This window comes from Bombina bombina, chromosome 12 (genome assembly GCF_027579735.1).
Source record: "Bombina bombina isolate aBomBom1 chromosome 12, aBomBom1.pri, whole genome shotgun sequence".
NCBI lineage: Eukaryota > Metazoa > Chordata > Amphibia > Anura > Bombinatoridae > Bombina > Bombina bombina.
The window spans coordinates 4916119-4933091 of NC_069510.1; the positions used below are offsets into that span (position 1 = coordinate 4916119).

A 16973-nucleotide genomic window follows, 5' to 3' on the forward strand; every position below is an offset into this window, starting at 1 on the left:
TAATGTGTAAATGTGATATGTCTAATATTAGTAAGTACATGCAATATAGAATCAAATAGCATGCATGTGATAATGTGTACATGTGATATGTCTAATATTAGTTCGTACATGCAATATAGAATCAAATAGCATGCATGTGATAATGTGTACATGTTGGATATGTCTAATATTAGTATGGTACATGCATAGTATAGAATCAAATAGCATGCATGTGATATGTGTACATGTGATATGTCTAATATTAGTATGTACATGCAATATAGAATCAAATAGCATGCATGTGATAATGTGTACATGTGATATGTCTAATATTAGTAAGTAGTCATGCAATATAGAATCAAATAGCATGGCATGTGATAATGTTGTACATGTGATATGTGTAATATGTACGTACATGCAATATAGAATCAAATAGCATGCATGTGATAATGTGTACATGTGATATGTCTAATATTAGTACGTACATGCAATATAGAATCAAATAGCATGCATGTGATAATGTGTACATGTGATATGTCTAATATTAGTACGTACATGCAATATAGAATCAAATAGCATGCATGTGATAATGTGTACATGTGATATGTCTAATATTAGTACGTACATGCAATATAGAATCAAATAGCATGCATGTGATAATGTGTACATGTGATATGTCTAATATTAGTACGTACATGCAATATAGAATCAAATAGCATTCATGTGATAATGTGTACATGTGATATGTCTAATATTAGTACGTACATGCAATATAGAATCAAATAGCATGCATGTGATAATGTGTACATGTGATATGTCTAATATTAGTACGTACATGCAATATAGAATCAAATAGCATGCATGTGATAATGTGTACATGTGATATGTCTAATATTAGTACGTACATGCAATATAGAATCAAATAGCATGCATGTGATAATGAGAGTAACATGTGATATGTCGTAATATTAGTGTGTGCACAAGCACAATATGAGAGAATCAATTAGCAATGCATGTGAGATAATGTGTACATGTGATATGTGTAATATTAGTGTGTACATGCAATATAGAATCAAATAGCATGCATGTGATATGTCTAATATTAGTGTGTACATGCAATATAGAATCAAATAGCATGCATGTGATATGTCTAATATTAGTACATCTCTCTGTTACATTGTTTAGTGCTCTGTAATACAGTGCGGTATATAGTTTACCATTTATATAACCACTTACTGAACTAGACCCCATATCTAATGTGTAATTGTACCCTTCTCTCTGTTACATTGTTTAGTGCTCTGTAATACAGTGCGGTATATAGTTTACCATTTATATAACCACTTACTGATCTAGACCCCATATCTAATGTGTAATTGTACCCTTCTCTCCTGTTACATTGTTTAGTGCTCTGTATTACAGTGCGGTATATAGTTTACCATTTATATAACCACTTACTGAACTAGACCCCATATCTAATGTGTAATTGTACCCTTCTCTCTGTTACATTGTTTAGTGCTCTGTAATACAGTGCGGTATATAGTTTACCATTTATATAACCACTTACTGAACTAGACCCCATATCTAATGTGTAATTGTACCCTTCTCTCTGTTACATTGTTTAGTGCTCTGTAATACAGTGCGGTATATAGTTTACCATTATATAACCACTTACTGAACTAGACCCCATATCTAATGTGTAATTGTACCCTTCTCTCTGTTACATTGTTTAGTGCTCTGTAATACAGTGCGGTATATAGTTTATCATTTATATAACCACTTACTGATCTAGACCCCATATCTAATGTGTAATTGTACCCTTCTCTCTGTTACAGTGTTTAGTGCTCTGTAATACAGTGCGGTATATAGTTTACCATTTATATAACCACTTACTGAACTAGACCCCATATCTAATGTGTAATTGTACCCTTCTCTCTGTTACATTGTTTAGTGCTCTGTAATACAGTGCGGTATATAGTTTACCATTTATATAACCACTTACTGAACTAGACCCCATATCTAATGTGTAATTGTACCCTTCTCTCTGTTACATTGTTTAGTGCTCTGTAATACAGTGCGGTATATAGTTTACCATTTATATAACCACTTACTGAACTAGACCCCATATCTAATGTGTAATTGTACCCTTCTCTCTGTTACATTGTTTAGTGCTCTGTAATACAGAGCGGTATATAGTTTACCATTTACTGAACTAGACCCCATATCTAATGTGTAATTGTACCCTTCTCTCTGTTACATTGTTTAGTGCTCTGTAATACAGTGCGGTATATAGTTTACCATTTATATAACCACTTACTGAACTAGACCCCATATCTAATGTGTAATTGTACCCTTCTCATCTGTTACATTGTTTAGTGCTCTGTAATACAGTGCGGTATATAGTTTATCATTTATATAACCACTTACTGATCTAGACCCCATATCTAATGTGTAATTGTACCCTTCTCTCTGTTACATTGTTTAGTGCTCTGTAATACAGTGCGGTATATAGTTTACCATTTATATAACCACTTACTGAACTAGACCCCATATCTAATGTGTAATTGTACCCTTCTCTCTGTTACATTGTTTAGTGCTCTGTAATACAGTGCGGTATATAGTTTACCATTTATATAACCACTTACTGAACTAGACCCCATATCTAATGTGTAATTGTACCCTTCTCTCTGTTACATTGTTTAGTGCTCTGTAATACAGTGCGGTATATAGTTTACCATTTATATAACCACTTACTGATCTAGACCCCATATCTAATGTGTAATTGTACCCTTCTCTCTGTTACATTGTTTAGTGCTCTGTAATACAGTGCGGTATATAGTTTACCATTTAATATAACCACTTACTGAACTAGACCCCATATCTAATGTGTAATTGTACCCTTCTCTCTGTTACATTGTTTAGTGCTCTGTAATACAGTGGCGTGTATATAGTTTGACCATTTAGTATAACCACTTACTGATCTAGACCCCATATCTAATGTATAATTGTACCCTTCTCTCTGTTACATTGTTTAGTGCTCTGTAATACAGTGCGGTATATAGTTTACCATTTATATAACCATTTACTGAACTAGACCCCATATCTAATGTATAATTGTACCCTTCTCTCTGTTACATTGTTTAGTGCTCTGTAATACAGTGCGGTATATAGTTTACCATTTATATAACCACTTACTGAACTAGACCCCATATCTAATGTGTAATTGTACCCTTCTCTCTGTACATTGTTTAGTGCTCTGTAATACAGTGCAGTATATAGTTTACCATATAAATACACCACTTACTGAACTAGACCCCATATCTAATGTGTAATTGTACCCTTCTGTCTGTTACATTGTTTAGTGCTCTGTAATACAGTGCGGTAGTATAGTTTACCATTTATATAACCACTTCTGAACTAGACCCCATATCTAATGTGTAATTGTACCCTTCTCTCTGTTACATTGTTTAGTGCTCTGTAATACAGTGCGGTATATAGTTTACCATTTATATAAACCACTTACTGAACTAGACCCCCATATCTAATGTGTAATTTACCCTTCTCTCTGTTAATTGTTTAGTGCTCTGTATTACAGTGCTATATAGTTTACCATTATATAACCACTTACTGAACTAGACCCCATATCTAATGTGTTAATTGTACCCTTCTCTCTGTTACATTTTTTTAGTGCTCTGTAATACAGTGCGGTATATAGTTTACCATTTATATAAACCACTTACTGAACTAGACCCCATATCTAATGTGTAATTGTACCCTTCTCTCTGTTACATTGTTTAGTGCTCTGTAATACTGTTCGGTTATAGTTTACCATTTATATAACCACTTACTGAACTAGACCCCATATCTAATGTGTAATTGTACCCTTCTCTCTGTTACATTGTTTAGTGCTCTGTAATACAGTGCGGTATATTGTTTATCATTTATATAACCACTTACTGATCTAGACCCCATATCTAATGTGTAATTGTACCCTTTCTCTCTGTTACATTGTTTAGTGCTCTGTAATACAGTGCGGTATATAGTTTACCATTTATATAACCACTTACTGAACTAGACCCCATATCTAATGTGTAATTGTACCCTTCTCTCTGTTACATTGTTTAGTGCTCTGTAATACAGTGCGGTATATAGTTTACCATTTATATAACCACTTACTGAACTAGACCCCATATCTAATGTGTAATTGTACCCTTCTCTCTGTTACATTGTTTAGTGCTCTGTAATACAGTGCGGTATATAGGTTTAACCACTTACTGAACTAGACCCCATATCTAATGTGTAATTGTACCCTTCTCTCTGTTACATTGTTTAGTGCTCGTGTAATACAGTGCTGTATATAGTTTACCATTTATAACCACTTACTGAACTAGACCCCATATCTAATGTGTAATTGTACCCTTCTCTCTGTTACATTGTTTAGTGCTCTGTAATACAGTGCGGTATATAGTTTACCATTTAAATAACCACTTACTGAACTAGACCCCATATCTAATGTGTAATTGTACCCTTCTCTCTGTTACATTGTTTAGTGCTCTGTAATACAGTGCGGTATATAGTTTACCATTTATATAACCACTTACTGAACTAGACCCCATATCTAATGTGTAATTGTACCCTTCTCTCTGTTACATTGTTTTAGTGCTCTGTAATACAGTGCGTATATAGTTATCATTTATATAACCACTTACTGAACTAGACCCCATATCTAATGTGTAATTGTACCCTTCTCTCTGTTACATTGTTTAGTGCTCTGTAATACAGTGCGGTATATAGTTTACCATTTATATAACCACTTACTGAACTAGACCCCATATCAATGTGTATTGTACCCTTCTCTCTGTTACATAGTTTAGTGCTCTGTAATACAGTGCGGTATATAGTTTACCATTTATATAACCACTTACTGAACTAGACCCATATCTAATGTGTAATTGTACCCTTCTCTCTGTTACATTGTTTAGTGCTCTGTAATACAGTGCGGTATATATTTACCATTTATATAACCACTTACTGAACTAGACCCCATATCTAATGTGTAATTGTACCCTTCTCTCTGTTACATTGTTTAGTGCTCTGTAATACAGTGCGGTATATAGTTTACCATTTATATAACCACTTACTGAACTAGACCCCATATCTAATGTTGTAATTGTACCCTTCTCTCTGTTACATTGTTTAGTGCTCTGTAATACAGTGCGGTATATAGTTTACCATTTATATAACCACTTACTGAACTAGAACCCCATATCTAATGTTAATTGTACCCTTCTCTCTGTTACATTGTTTAGTGCTCTGTTAATACAGTGCGGTATATAGTTTTACCATTTATATAACCAGCTTACTGAACTAGACCCCATATCTAATGTGTAATTGGTACCCTTCTCTCTGTTACATTGTTTAGTGCTCTGTATACAGTGCGGTATTAGTTTACCATTTACTGAACTAGACCCCATATCTAATGTGTAATTGTACCCTTCTCTCTGTTACATTGTTTAGTGCTCTGTAATACAGTGCGGTATATAGTTTACCATTTATATAACCACTTACTGAACTAGACCCCATATCAAATGTGTAATTGTACCCTTCTCTCTGTTACATTGTTTAGTGCTCTGTAATACAGTGCGGTATATAGTTTACCATATAAATAACCACTTACTGATACTAGACCCCATATCTAATGTGTAATTGTACCCTCTTCTCTGTTACATTGTTTAGTGCTATGTAATACAGTGCGGTATATAGTTTACCATTTATATAACCATTACTGAACTAGACCCCATATCTAATGTGTAATTGTACCCTTCTCTCTGTTACATTGTTTAGTGCTCTGTAATACAGTGCGGTATATAGTTTACATTTATATAACCACTTACTGAACTAGACCCCATATCTAATGTGTAATTGTACCCTTCTCTCTGTTACATTGTTTAGTGCTCTGTAATACAGTGCGGTATATAGTTTACCATTTATATAACCACTTACTGACTAGACCCCATATCTAAGTGTAATTGTACCCTTCTCTCTGTTACATTGTTTAGTGCTCTGTAATACAGTGCGGTATATAGTTTACCATTTATATAACCACTTACTGAACTAGACCCCATATCTAATGTGTAATTGTACCCTTCTCTCTGTTACATTGTTTAGTGCTCTGTAATACAGTGCGGTATATAGTTTACCATTTATATAACCACTTACTGAACTAGACCCCATATCTAATGTGTAATTGTACCCTTCTCTCTGTTACATTGTTTAGTGCTCTGTATACAGTGCGGTATATAGTTTACCATTTATATAACCACTTACTGAACTAGACCCCATATCTAATGTGTAATTGTACCCTTCTCTCTGTTACATTGTTTAGTGCTCTGTAATACAGTGCGGTATATAGTTTACCATTTATATAACCACTTACTGAACTAGACCCCATATCTAATGTGTATTTGTACCCTTCTCTCTGTTACATTGTTTAGTGCTCTGTAATACAGTGCGGTATATAGTTTACCATTTATATAACCACTTACTGAACTAGACCCCATATCTAATGTGTAATTGTACCCTTCTCTCTGTTACATTGTTTAGTGCTCTGTAATACAGTGCGGTATATAGTTTACCATTTATATAACCACTTACTGAACTAGACCCCATATCTAATGTGTAATTGTACCCTTCTCTCTGTTACATTGTTTAGTGCTCTGTAATACAGTGCGGTATATAGTTTACCATTTATATAACCACTTACTGAACTAGACCCCATATCTAATGTGTAATTGTACCCTTCTCTCTGTTACATTGTTTAGTGCTCTGTAATACAGTGCGGTATATAGTTTACCATTTATATAACCACTTACTGAACTAGACCCCATATCTAATGTGTAATTGTACCCTTCTCTCTGTTACATTGTTTAGTGCTCTGTAATACAGTGCGGTATATAGTTTACCATTTATATAACCACTTACTGAACTAGACCCCATATCTAATGTGTAATTGTACCCTTCTCTCTGTTACATTGTTTAGTGCTCTGTAATACAGTGCGGTATATAGTTTACCATTTATATAACCACTTACTGAACTAGACCCCATATCTAATGTGTAATTGTACCCTTCTCTCTGTTACATTGTTTAGTGCTCTGTATTACAGTGCGGTATATAGTTTACCATTTATATAACCACTTACTGAACTAGACCCCATATCTAATGTGTAATTGTACCCTTCTCTCTGTTACATTGTTTAGTGCTCTGTAATACAGTGCGGTATATAGTTTACCATTTATATAACCACTTACTGAACTAGACCCCATATCTAATGTGTAATTGTACCCTTCTCTCTGTTACATTGTTTAGTGCTCTGTAATACAGTGCGGTATATAGTTTACCATTTATATAACCACTTACTGAACTAGACCCCATATCTAATGTGTAATTGTACCCTTCTCTCTGTTACATTGTTTAGTGCTCTGTAATACAGTGCGGTATATAGTACATTTTTACCACTTACTGAACTAGACCCCATATCTAATGTGTAATTGTACCCTTCTCTCTGTTACATTGTTTAGTGCTCTGTAATACAGTGCGGTATATAGTTTACCATTTACTGAACTAGACCCCATATCTAATGTGTAATTGTACCCTTCTCTCTGTTACATTGTTTAGTGCTCTGTAATACAGTGCGGTATATAGTTTACCATTTATATAACCACTTACTGAACTAGACCCCATATCTAATGTGTAATTGTACCCTTCTCTCTGTTACATTGTTTAGTGCTCTGTAATACAGTGCGGTATATAGTTTACCATTTATATAACCACTTACTGAACTAGACCCCATATCTAATGTGTAATTGTACCCTTCTCTCTGTTACATTGTTTAGTGCTCTGTAATACAGTGCGGTATATAGTTTACCATTTATATAACCACTTACTGAACTAGACCCCATATCTAATGTGTAATTGTACCCTTCTCTCTGTTACATTGTTTAGTGCTCTGTAATACAGTGCGGTATATAGTTTACCATTTATATAACCATTTACTGAACTAGACCCCATATCTAATGTGTAATTGTACCCTTCTCTCTGTTACATTGTTTAGTGCTCTGTAATACAGTGCGGTATATAGTTTACCATTTATATAACCACTTACTGAACTAGACCCCATATCTAATGTGTAATTGTACCCTTCTCTCTGTTACATTGTTTAGTGCTCTGTAATACAGTGCAGTATATAGTTTACCATATAAATAACCACTTACTGAACTAGACCCCATATCAAATGTGTAATTGTACCCTTCTCTCTGTTACATTGTTTAGTGCTCTGTAATACAGTGCGGTATATAGTTTACCATTTATATAACCACTTACTGAACTAGACCCCATATCTAATTTGTAATTGCTACCCTTCTCTCTGTTACATTGTTTAGTGCTCTGTAATACAGTGCGGTATATAGTTTTACCATTTATATAACCACTTACCTGAACTAGACCCCATATCTAATGTGTAATTGTACACCTTCTCTCTGTTACATTGTTTTAGTGCTCTGTAATACAGTGCGGTATATAGTTTACCCATTTATATAACCACTTACTGAACTAGACCCCATATCTAATGTGTAATTGTACCCTTCTCTCTGTTACATTGTTTAGTGCTCTGTAATACAGTGCGGTATATAGTTTACCATTTACTGAACTAGACCCCATATCTAATGTGTAATTTGTACCCTTCTCTCTGTTACATTGTTAGTGCTCTGTAATACAGTGCGGTATATAGTTTACCATTTACTGAACTAGACCCCATATCTAATGTGTAATTGTACCCTTCTCTCTGATACATTGTTTAGTGCCTCTGTAATACAGGTGCGGTATATAGGTTTACCATATAAATAAACCACTTACTGAACTAGACCCCATATCTATGTGTAATTGTACCCTTCTCTCTGTTACCATTGTTTAGTGCTCTGTAATACAGTGCGGTATATAGTTTACCATTTATATAACCACTTACTGAACTAGACCCCATATCTAATGTGTAATTGTACCCTTCTCTCTGTTACATTGTTTAGTGCTCTGTAATACAGTGCGGTATATAGTTTACCATTTATATAACCACTTACTGATCTAGACCCCATATCTAATGTGTAATTGTACCCTTCTCTCTGTTACATTGTTTAGTGCTCTGTAATACAGTGCGGTATATAGTTTACCATTTATATAACCACTTACTGAACTAGACCCCATATCTAATGTGTAATTGTACCCTTCTCTCTGTTACATTGTTTAGTGCTCTGTAATACAGTGCGGTATATAGTTTACCATTTATATAACCACTTACTGAACTAGACCCCATATCTAATGTGTAATTGTACCCTTCTCTCTGTTACATTGTTTAGTGCTCTGTAATACAGTGCGGTATATAGTTTACCATTTATATAACCATTTACTGAACTAGACCCCATATCTAATGTGTAATTGTACCCTTCTCTCTGTTACATTGTTTAGTGCTCTGTAATACAGTGCGGTATATAGTTTACCATTTATATAACCACTTACTGAACTAGACCCCATATCTAATGTGTAATTGTACCCTTCTCTCTGTTACATTGTTTAGTGCTCTGTAATACAGTGCGGTATATAGTTTACCATTTATATAACCACTTACTGAACTAGACCCATATCTAATGTGTAATTGTACCCTTCTCTCTGTTACATTGTTTAGTGCTCTGTAATACAGTGCGGTATATAGTTTACCATTTATATAACCACTTACTGAACTAGACCCATATCTAATGTGTAATTGTACCCTTCTCTCTGTTACATTGTTTAGTGCTCTGTAATACAGTGCGGTATATAGTTTTCCATTTATATAACCACTTACTGAACTAGACCCCATATCTAATGTGTAATTGTACCCTTCTCTCTGTTACATTGTTTAGTGCTCTGTAATACAGTGCGGTATATAGTTTACCATTTATATAACCACTTACTGAACTAGACCCCATATCTAATGTGTAATTGTACCCTTCTCTCTGTTACATTGTTTAGTGCTCTGTAATACAGTGCGGTATATAGTTTACCATTTATATAACCACTTACTGAACTAGACCCCATATCTAATGTGTAATTGTACCCTTCTCTCTGTTACATTGTTTAGTGCTCTGTAATACAGTGCGGTATATAGTTTACCATATATATAACCACTTACTGAACTAGACCCCATATCTAATGTGTAATTGTACCCTTCTCTCTGTTACATTGTTTAGTGCTCTGTAATTACAGTGCTGGTATATAGTTTACCATATATATAACCACTTACTGAACTAGACCCCATATCTAATGTGTAATTGTACCCTTCTCTCTGTTACATTGTTTAGTGCTCTGTAATACAGTGCGGTATATAGTTTACCATTTATATAACCACTTACTGAACTAGACCCCATATCTAATGTGTAATTGTACCCTTCTCTCTGTTACATTGTTTAGTGCTCTGTAATACAGTGCGTATATAGTTTACCATTTATATAACCACTTACTGAACTAGACCCCATATCTAATGTGTAATTGTACCCTTCTCTCTGTTACATTGTTTAGTGCTCTGTAATACAGTGCGGTATATAGTTTACCATTTATATAACCACTTACTGAACTAGACCCCATATCTAATGTGTAATTGTACCCTTCTCTCTGTTACATTGTTTAGTGCTCTGTAATACAGTGCGGTATATAGTTTACCATTTATATAACCACTTACTGAACTAGACCCCATATCTAATGTGTAATTGTACCCTTCTCTCTGTTACATTGTTTAGTGCTCTGTAATACAGTGCGGTATATAGTTTACCATATAAATAACCACTTACTGAACTAGACCCCATATCTAATGTGTAATTGTACCCTTCTCTCTGTTACATTGTTTAGTGCTCTGTAATACAGTGCGGTATATAGTTTACCATTTATATAACCACTTACTGAACTAGACCCCATATCTAATGTGTAATTGTACCCTTCTCTCTGTTACATTGTTTAGTGCTCTGTAATACAGTGCGGTATATAGTTTACCATTTATATAACCACTTACTGAACTAGACCCTTCTCTCTGTTACTTTGTTTAGTGCTCTGTAATACAGTGCGGTATATAGTTACCCATTTATATAACCACTTACTGACTAGACCCCATATCTAATGTGTAATTGTACCCTTCTCTCTGTTACATTGTTTAGTGCTCTGTAATACAGTGCGGTATATAGTTATACCATTTAGAAACCCACTTACATGAACTAGACCCCATATCTAATGTGTAATTGTACCCTTCTCTCTGTACATTGTTTAGTGCTATGTAATAACAGTGCGGTATATAGTTTACCATTTATATAACCACTTACTGAACTAGACCCCATATCTAATGTGTAATTGTTACCCTTCTCTCTGTTACATTGTTTAGTGCTCTGTAATACAGTGCGGTATATAGTTTACCATTTATATAACCTACTTACTGAACTAGACCCCATATCTAATGTGTAATTGTACCCTTCTCTCTGTTACATTGTTTAGTGCTCTGTAATACATTGCGGTATATAGTTTACCATTTATATTAACCACTTAACTGAACTAGACCCCATATCTAATGTGTAATTGTACCCTTCTCTCTGTTACATTGTTTTGTGCTCTGTATACAGTGCGGTATATAGTTTACATTTATTATAACCACTTACTGAACTAGACCCCATATCTTATGTGTAATTGTACCCTTCTCTCTGTTACATTGTTTAGTGCTCTGTAATACAGTGCGGTATATAGTTTACCATTTATATAACCACTTACTGAACTAGACCCCATATCTAATGTGTAATTGTACCCTTCTCTCTGTTACATTGTTTAGTGCTCTGTATTACAGTGCGGTATATAGTTTACCATTTATATAACCACTTACTGAACTAGACCCCATATCTAATGTGTAATTGTACCCTTCTCTCTGTTACATTGTTTAGTGCTCTGTAATACAGTGCGGTATATAGTTTACCATTTATATAACCACTTACTGAACTAGACCCCATATCTAATGTGTAATTGTACCCTTCTCTCTGTTACATTGTTTAGTGCTCTGTAATACAGTGCGGTATATAGTTTACCATTTATATAACCACTTACTGAACTAGACCCCATATCTAATGTGTAATTGTACCCTTCTCTCTGTTACATTGTTTAGTGCTCTGTAATACAGTGCTGTATATAGTTTACCATTTATATAACCACTTACTGAACTAGACCCCATATCTAATGTGTAATTGTACCCTTCTCTCTGTTACATTGTTTAGTGCTCTGTAATACAGTGCGGTATATAGTTTACCATTTATATAACCACTTACTGAACTAGACCCCATATCTAATGTGTAATTGTACCCTTCTCTCTGTTACATTGTTTAGTGCTCTGTAATACAGTGCGGTATATAGTTTACCATTTATATAACCACTTACTGAACTAGACCCCATATCTAATGTGTAATTGTACCCTTCTCTCTGTTACATTGTTTAGTGCTCTGTAATACAGTGCGGTATATAGTTTACCATTTATATAACCACTTACTGAACTAGACCCCATATCTAATGTGTAATTGTACCCTTCTCTCTGTTACATTGTTTAGTGCTCTGTAATACAGTGCGGTATATAGTTTACCATTTATATAACCACTTACTGAACTAGACCCCATATCTAATGTGTAATTGTACCCTTCTCTCTGTTACATTGTTTAGTGCTCTGTAATACAGTGCGGTATATAGTTTACCATTTATATAACCACTTACTGAACTAGACCCCATATCTAATGTGTAATTGTACCCTTCTCTCTGTTACATTGTTTAGTGCTCTGTAATACAGTGCGGTATATAGTTTATCATTTATATAACCACTTACTGAACTAGACCCCATATCTAATGTGTAATTGTACCCTTCTCTCTGTTACATTGTTTAGTGCTCTGTAATACAGTGCGGTATATAGTTTACCATTTATATAACCACTTACTGAACTAGACCCCATATCTAATGTGTAATTGTACCCTTCTCTCTGTTACATTGTTTAGTGCTCTGTAATACAGTGCGGTATATAGTTTACCATTTACTGAACTAGACCCCATATCTAATGTGTAATTGTACCCTTCTCTCTGTTACATTGTTTAGTGCTCTGTAATACAGTGCAGTATATAGTTTACCATTTACTGAACTAGACCCCATATCTAATGTGTAATTGTACCCTTCTCTCTGTTACATTGTTTAGTGCTCTGTAATACAGTGCGGTATATAGTTTACCATTTACTGAACTAGACCCCATATCTAATGTGTAATTGTACCCTTCTCTCTGTTACATTGTTTAGTGCTCTGTAATACAGTGCAGTATATAGTTTACCATATAAATAACCACTTACTGATCTAGACCCCATATCTAATGTGTAATTGTACCCTTCTCTCTGTTACATTGTTTAGTGCTCTGTAATACAGTGCGGTATATAGTTTACCATTTATATAACCACTTACTGAACTAGACCCCATATCTAATGTGTAATTGTACCCTTCTCTCTGTTACATTGTTTAGTGCTCTGTAATACAGTGCGGTATATAGTTTACCATTTATATAACCACTTACTGAACTAGACCCCATATCTAATGTGTAATTGTACCCTTCTCTCTGTTACATTGTTTAGTGCTCTGTAATACAGTGCTGTATATAGTTTACCATATAAATAACCACTTACTGAACTAGACCCCATATCTAATGTGTAATTGTACCCTTCTCTCTGTTACATTGTTTAGTGCTCTGTAATACAGTGCGGTATATAGTTTACCATTTATATAACCACTTACTGAACTAGACCCCATATCTAATGTGTAATTGTACCCTTCTCTCTGTTACATTGTTTAGTGCTCTGTAATACAGTGCGGTATATAGTTTACCATTTATATAACCACTTACTGATCTAGACCCCATATCTAATGTGTAATTGTACCCTTCTCTCTGTTACATTGTTTAGTGCTCTGTAATACAGTGCGGTATATAGTTTACCATATAAATAACCACTTACTGAACTAGACCCCATATCTAATGTGTAATTGTACCCTTCTCTCTGTTACATTGTTTAGTGCTCTGTAATACAGTGCGGTATATAGTTTATCATTTATATAACCACTTACTGAACTAGACCCCATATCTAATGTGTAATTGTACCCTTCTCTCTGTTACATTGTTTAGTGCTCTGTAATACAGTGCGGTATATAGTTTACCATATAAATAACCAATTACTGAACTAGACCCCATATCTAATGTGTAATTGTACCCTTCTCTCTGTTACATTGTTTAGTGCTCTGTAATACAGTGCGGTATATAGTTTATCATTTATATAACCACTTACTGAACTAGACCCCATATCTAATGTGTAATTGTACCCTTCTCTCTGTTACATTGTTTAGTGCTCTGTAATACAGTGCGGTATATAGTTTACCATATAAATAACCACTTACTGAACTAGACCCCATATCTAATGTGTAATTGTACCCTTCTCTCTGTTACATTGTTTAGTGCTCTGTAATACAGTGCGGTATATAGTTTACCATATAAATAACCACTTACTGAACTAGACCCCATATCTAATGTGTAATTGTACCCTTCTCTCTGTTACATTGTTTAGTGCTCTGTAATACAGTACAGTATATAGTTTACCATTTATATAACCACTTACTGAACTAGACCCCATATCTAATGTGTAATTGTACCCTTCTCTCTGTTACATTGTTTAGTGCTCTGTAATACAGTGCGGTATATAGTTTACCATTTATATAACCACTTACTGAACTAGACCCCATATCTAATGTGTAATTGTACCCTTCTCTCTGTTACATTGTTTAGTGCTCTGTAATACAGTGCGGTATATAGTTTACCATATAAATAACCATTTACTGAACTAGACCCCATATCTAATGTGTAATTGTACCCTTCTCTCTGTTACATTGTTTAGTGCTCTGTAATACAGTGCGGTATATAGTTTACCATTTACTGAACTAGACCCCATATCTAATGTGTAATTGTACCCTTCTCTCTGTTACACTGTTTAGTGCTCTGTAATACAGTGCGGTATATAGTTTACCACTTACTGACCCCATATGTAATGTGTAACAAATGAATATTACTGTTTATTTAGCTTCTAATCACATTGCTTCCTTGTTTTATTTTCTTCCACAGCTTATAAAGTGGAAATAGTGGGATCAGAAGTAGAAGCGAATTTTGTAAAATACTCTGCAATTATTAAATACATTTTTAAAAAAGGTAGGTGGTGCTTATGCGTTGTGTGTGCTGGTCGTGAGCCACCGCATAATATCTCTATTTTAGCCAGCGTTCTGTGTATTCAACTTCATAATACTTTAAATTGTATTTACTGGGGATTTTTTGTATAATAAAGGGATATGCTAAGAAAATGATCTACTATTAAATCTGTGTTCTTACAAACTATACAGCCAATCGTTATTAGATACACAGGTATTACCGCTCCTATACAGCCAATCGTTATTAGATACACAGGTATTGCTTCTCCTATGCAGCCAATCGTTAGTAGATACACAGGTATTACCGCTCCTATACAGCCTATCGTTATTAGATACACAGGTATTGCTTCTCCTATGCAGCCTATCGTTATTAGATACACAGGTATTACCGCTCCTATACAGCCAATCGTTATTAGATACACAGGTATTGCTTCTCCTATGCAGCCAATCGTTAGTAGATACACAGGTATTACCGCTCCTATGCAGCCAATCGTTATTAGATACACAGGTATTGCTTCTCCTATGCAGCCAATCGTTAGTAGATACACAGATATTACCGCTCCTATGCAGCCAATCGTTATTAGATACACAGGTATTGCTTCTCCTATGCAGCCAATCGTTAGTAGATACACAGGTATTACCGCTCCTATACAGCCAATCGTTATTAGATACACAGGTATTGCTTCTCCTATGCAGCCAATCGTTAGTAGATACACAGGTATTACCGCTCCTATACAGCCAATCGTTATTAGATACACAGGTATTGCTTCTCCTATGCAGCCAATCGTTAGTAGATACACAGGTATTACCGCTCCTATACAGCCAATCGTTATTAGATACACAGGTATTGCTTCTCCTATGCAGCCAATCGTTAGTAGATACACAGGTATTACCGCTCCTATGCAGCCAATCGTTATTAGATACACAGGTATTGCTTCTCCTATGCAGCCAATCGTTAGTAGATACACAGATATTACCGCTCCTATGCAGCCAATCGTTATTAGATACACAGGTATTGCTAATCCTATGCAGCCAATCGTTAGTAGATACACAGGTATTACCGCTCCTATACAGCCAATCGTTATTAGATACACAGGTATTGCTTCTCCTATGCAGCCAATCGTTAGTAGATACACAGGTATTACCGCTCCTATACAGCCTATCGTTATTAGATACACAGGTATTGCTGCTCCTATACAGCCAATCGTTATTAGATACACAGGTATTGCTTCTCCTATGCAGCCAATCGTTATTAGATACACAGGTATTTCTTCTCCTATACAGCCAATCGTTATTAGATACACAGGTAATGCTTCTCCTATGCAGCCAATCGTTATTAGATACACAGGTATTGCTTCTCCTATACAGCCAATCGTTTTTAGATACACAGATATTTCTTCTCCTATACAGCCAATCGTTATTAGATACACAGGTATTACCGCTCCTATACAGCCAATCCTTATTAGATACACAGGTATTGCCGCTCCTATACAGCCAATCGTTAGTAGATACACAGGTATTGCTTCTCCTATACAGCCAATCGTTATTAGATACACAGGTATTACCGCTCCTATACAGCCAATCGTTATTAGATACACAGGTATTGCTTCTCCTATGCAGCCAATCGTTAGTAGATGCACAGGTATTACCGCTCCTATACAGCCTATCGTTATTAGA

At 34.9% G+C, this 16973-nt stretch overlaps 1 protein-coding gene across 1 annotated transcript in view; it reads left to right on the forward strand.

Moving 5' to 3' along the window:
* The window catches only part of C5 (complement C5), a gene marked incomplete in the record, with an annotated part of 397040 nt that extends 381370 nt beyond the window's left edge, over positions 1-15670 (forward strand). Inside the window, 2 exon segments of the mRNA XM_053695931.1 lie at positions 15217-15300; positions 15657-15670. Of these exon segments, the coding sequence (XP_053551906.1) occupies positions 15217-15300; positions 15657-15670 (98 nt within the window).
* Between the last annotated feature and the right edge of the window lie 1303 nt (positions 15671-16973).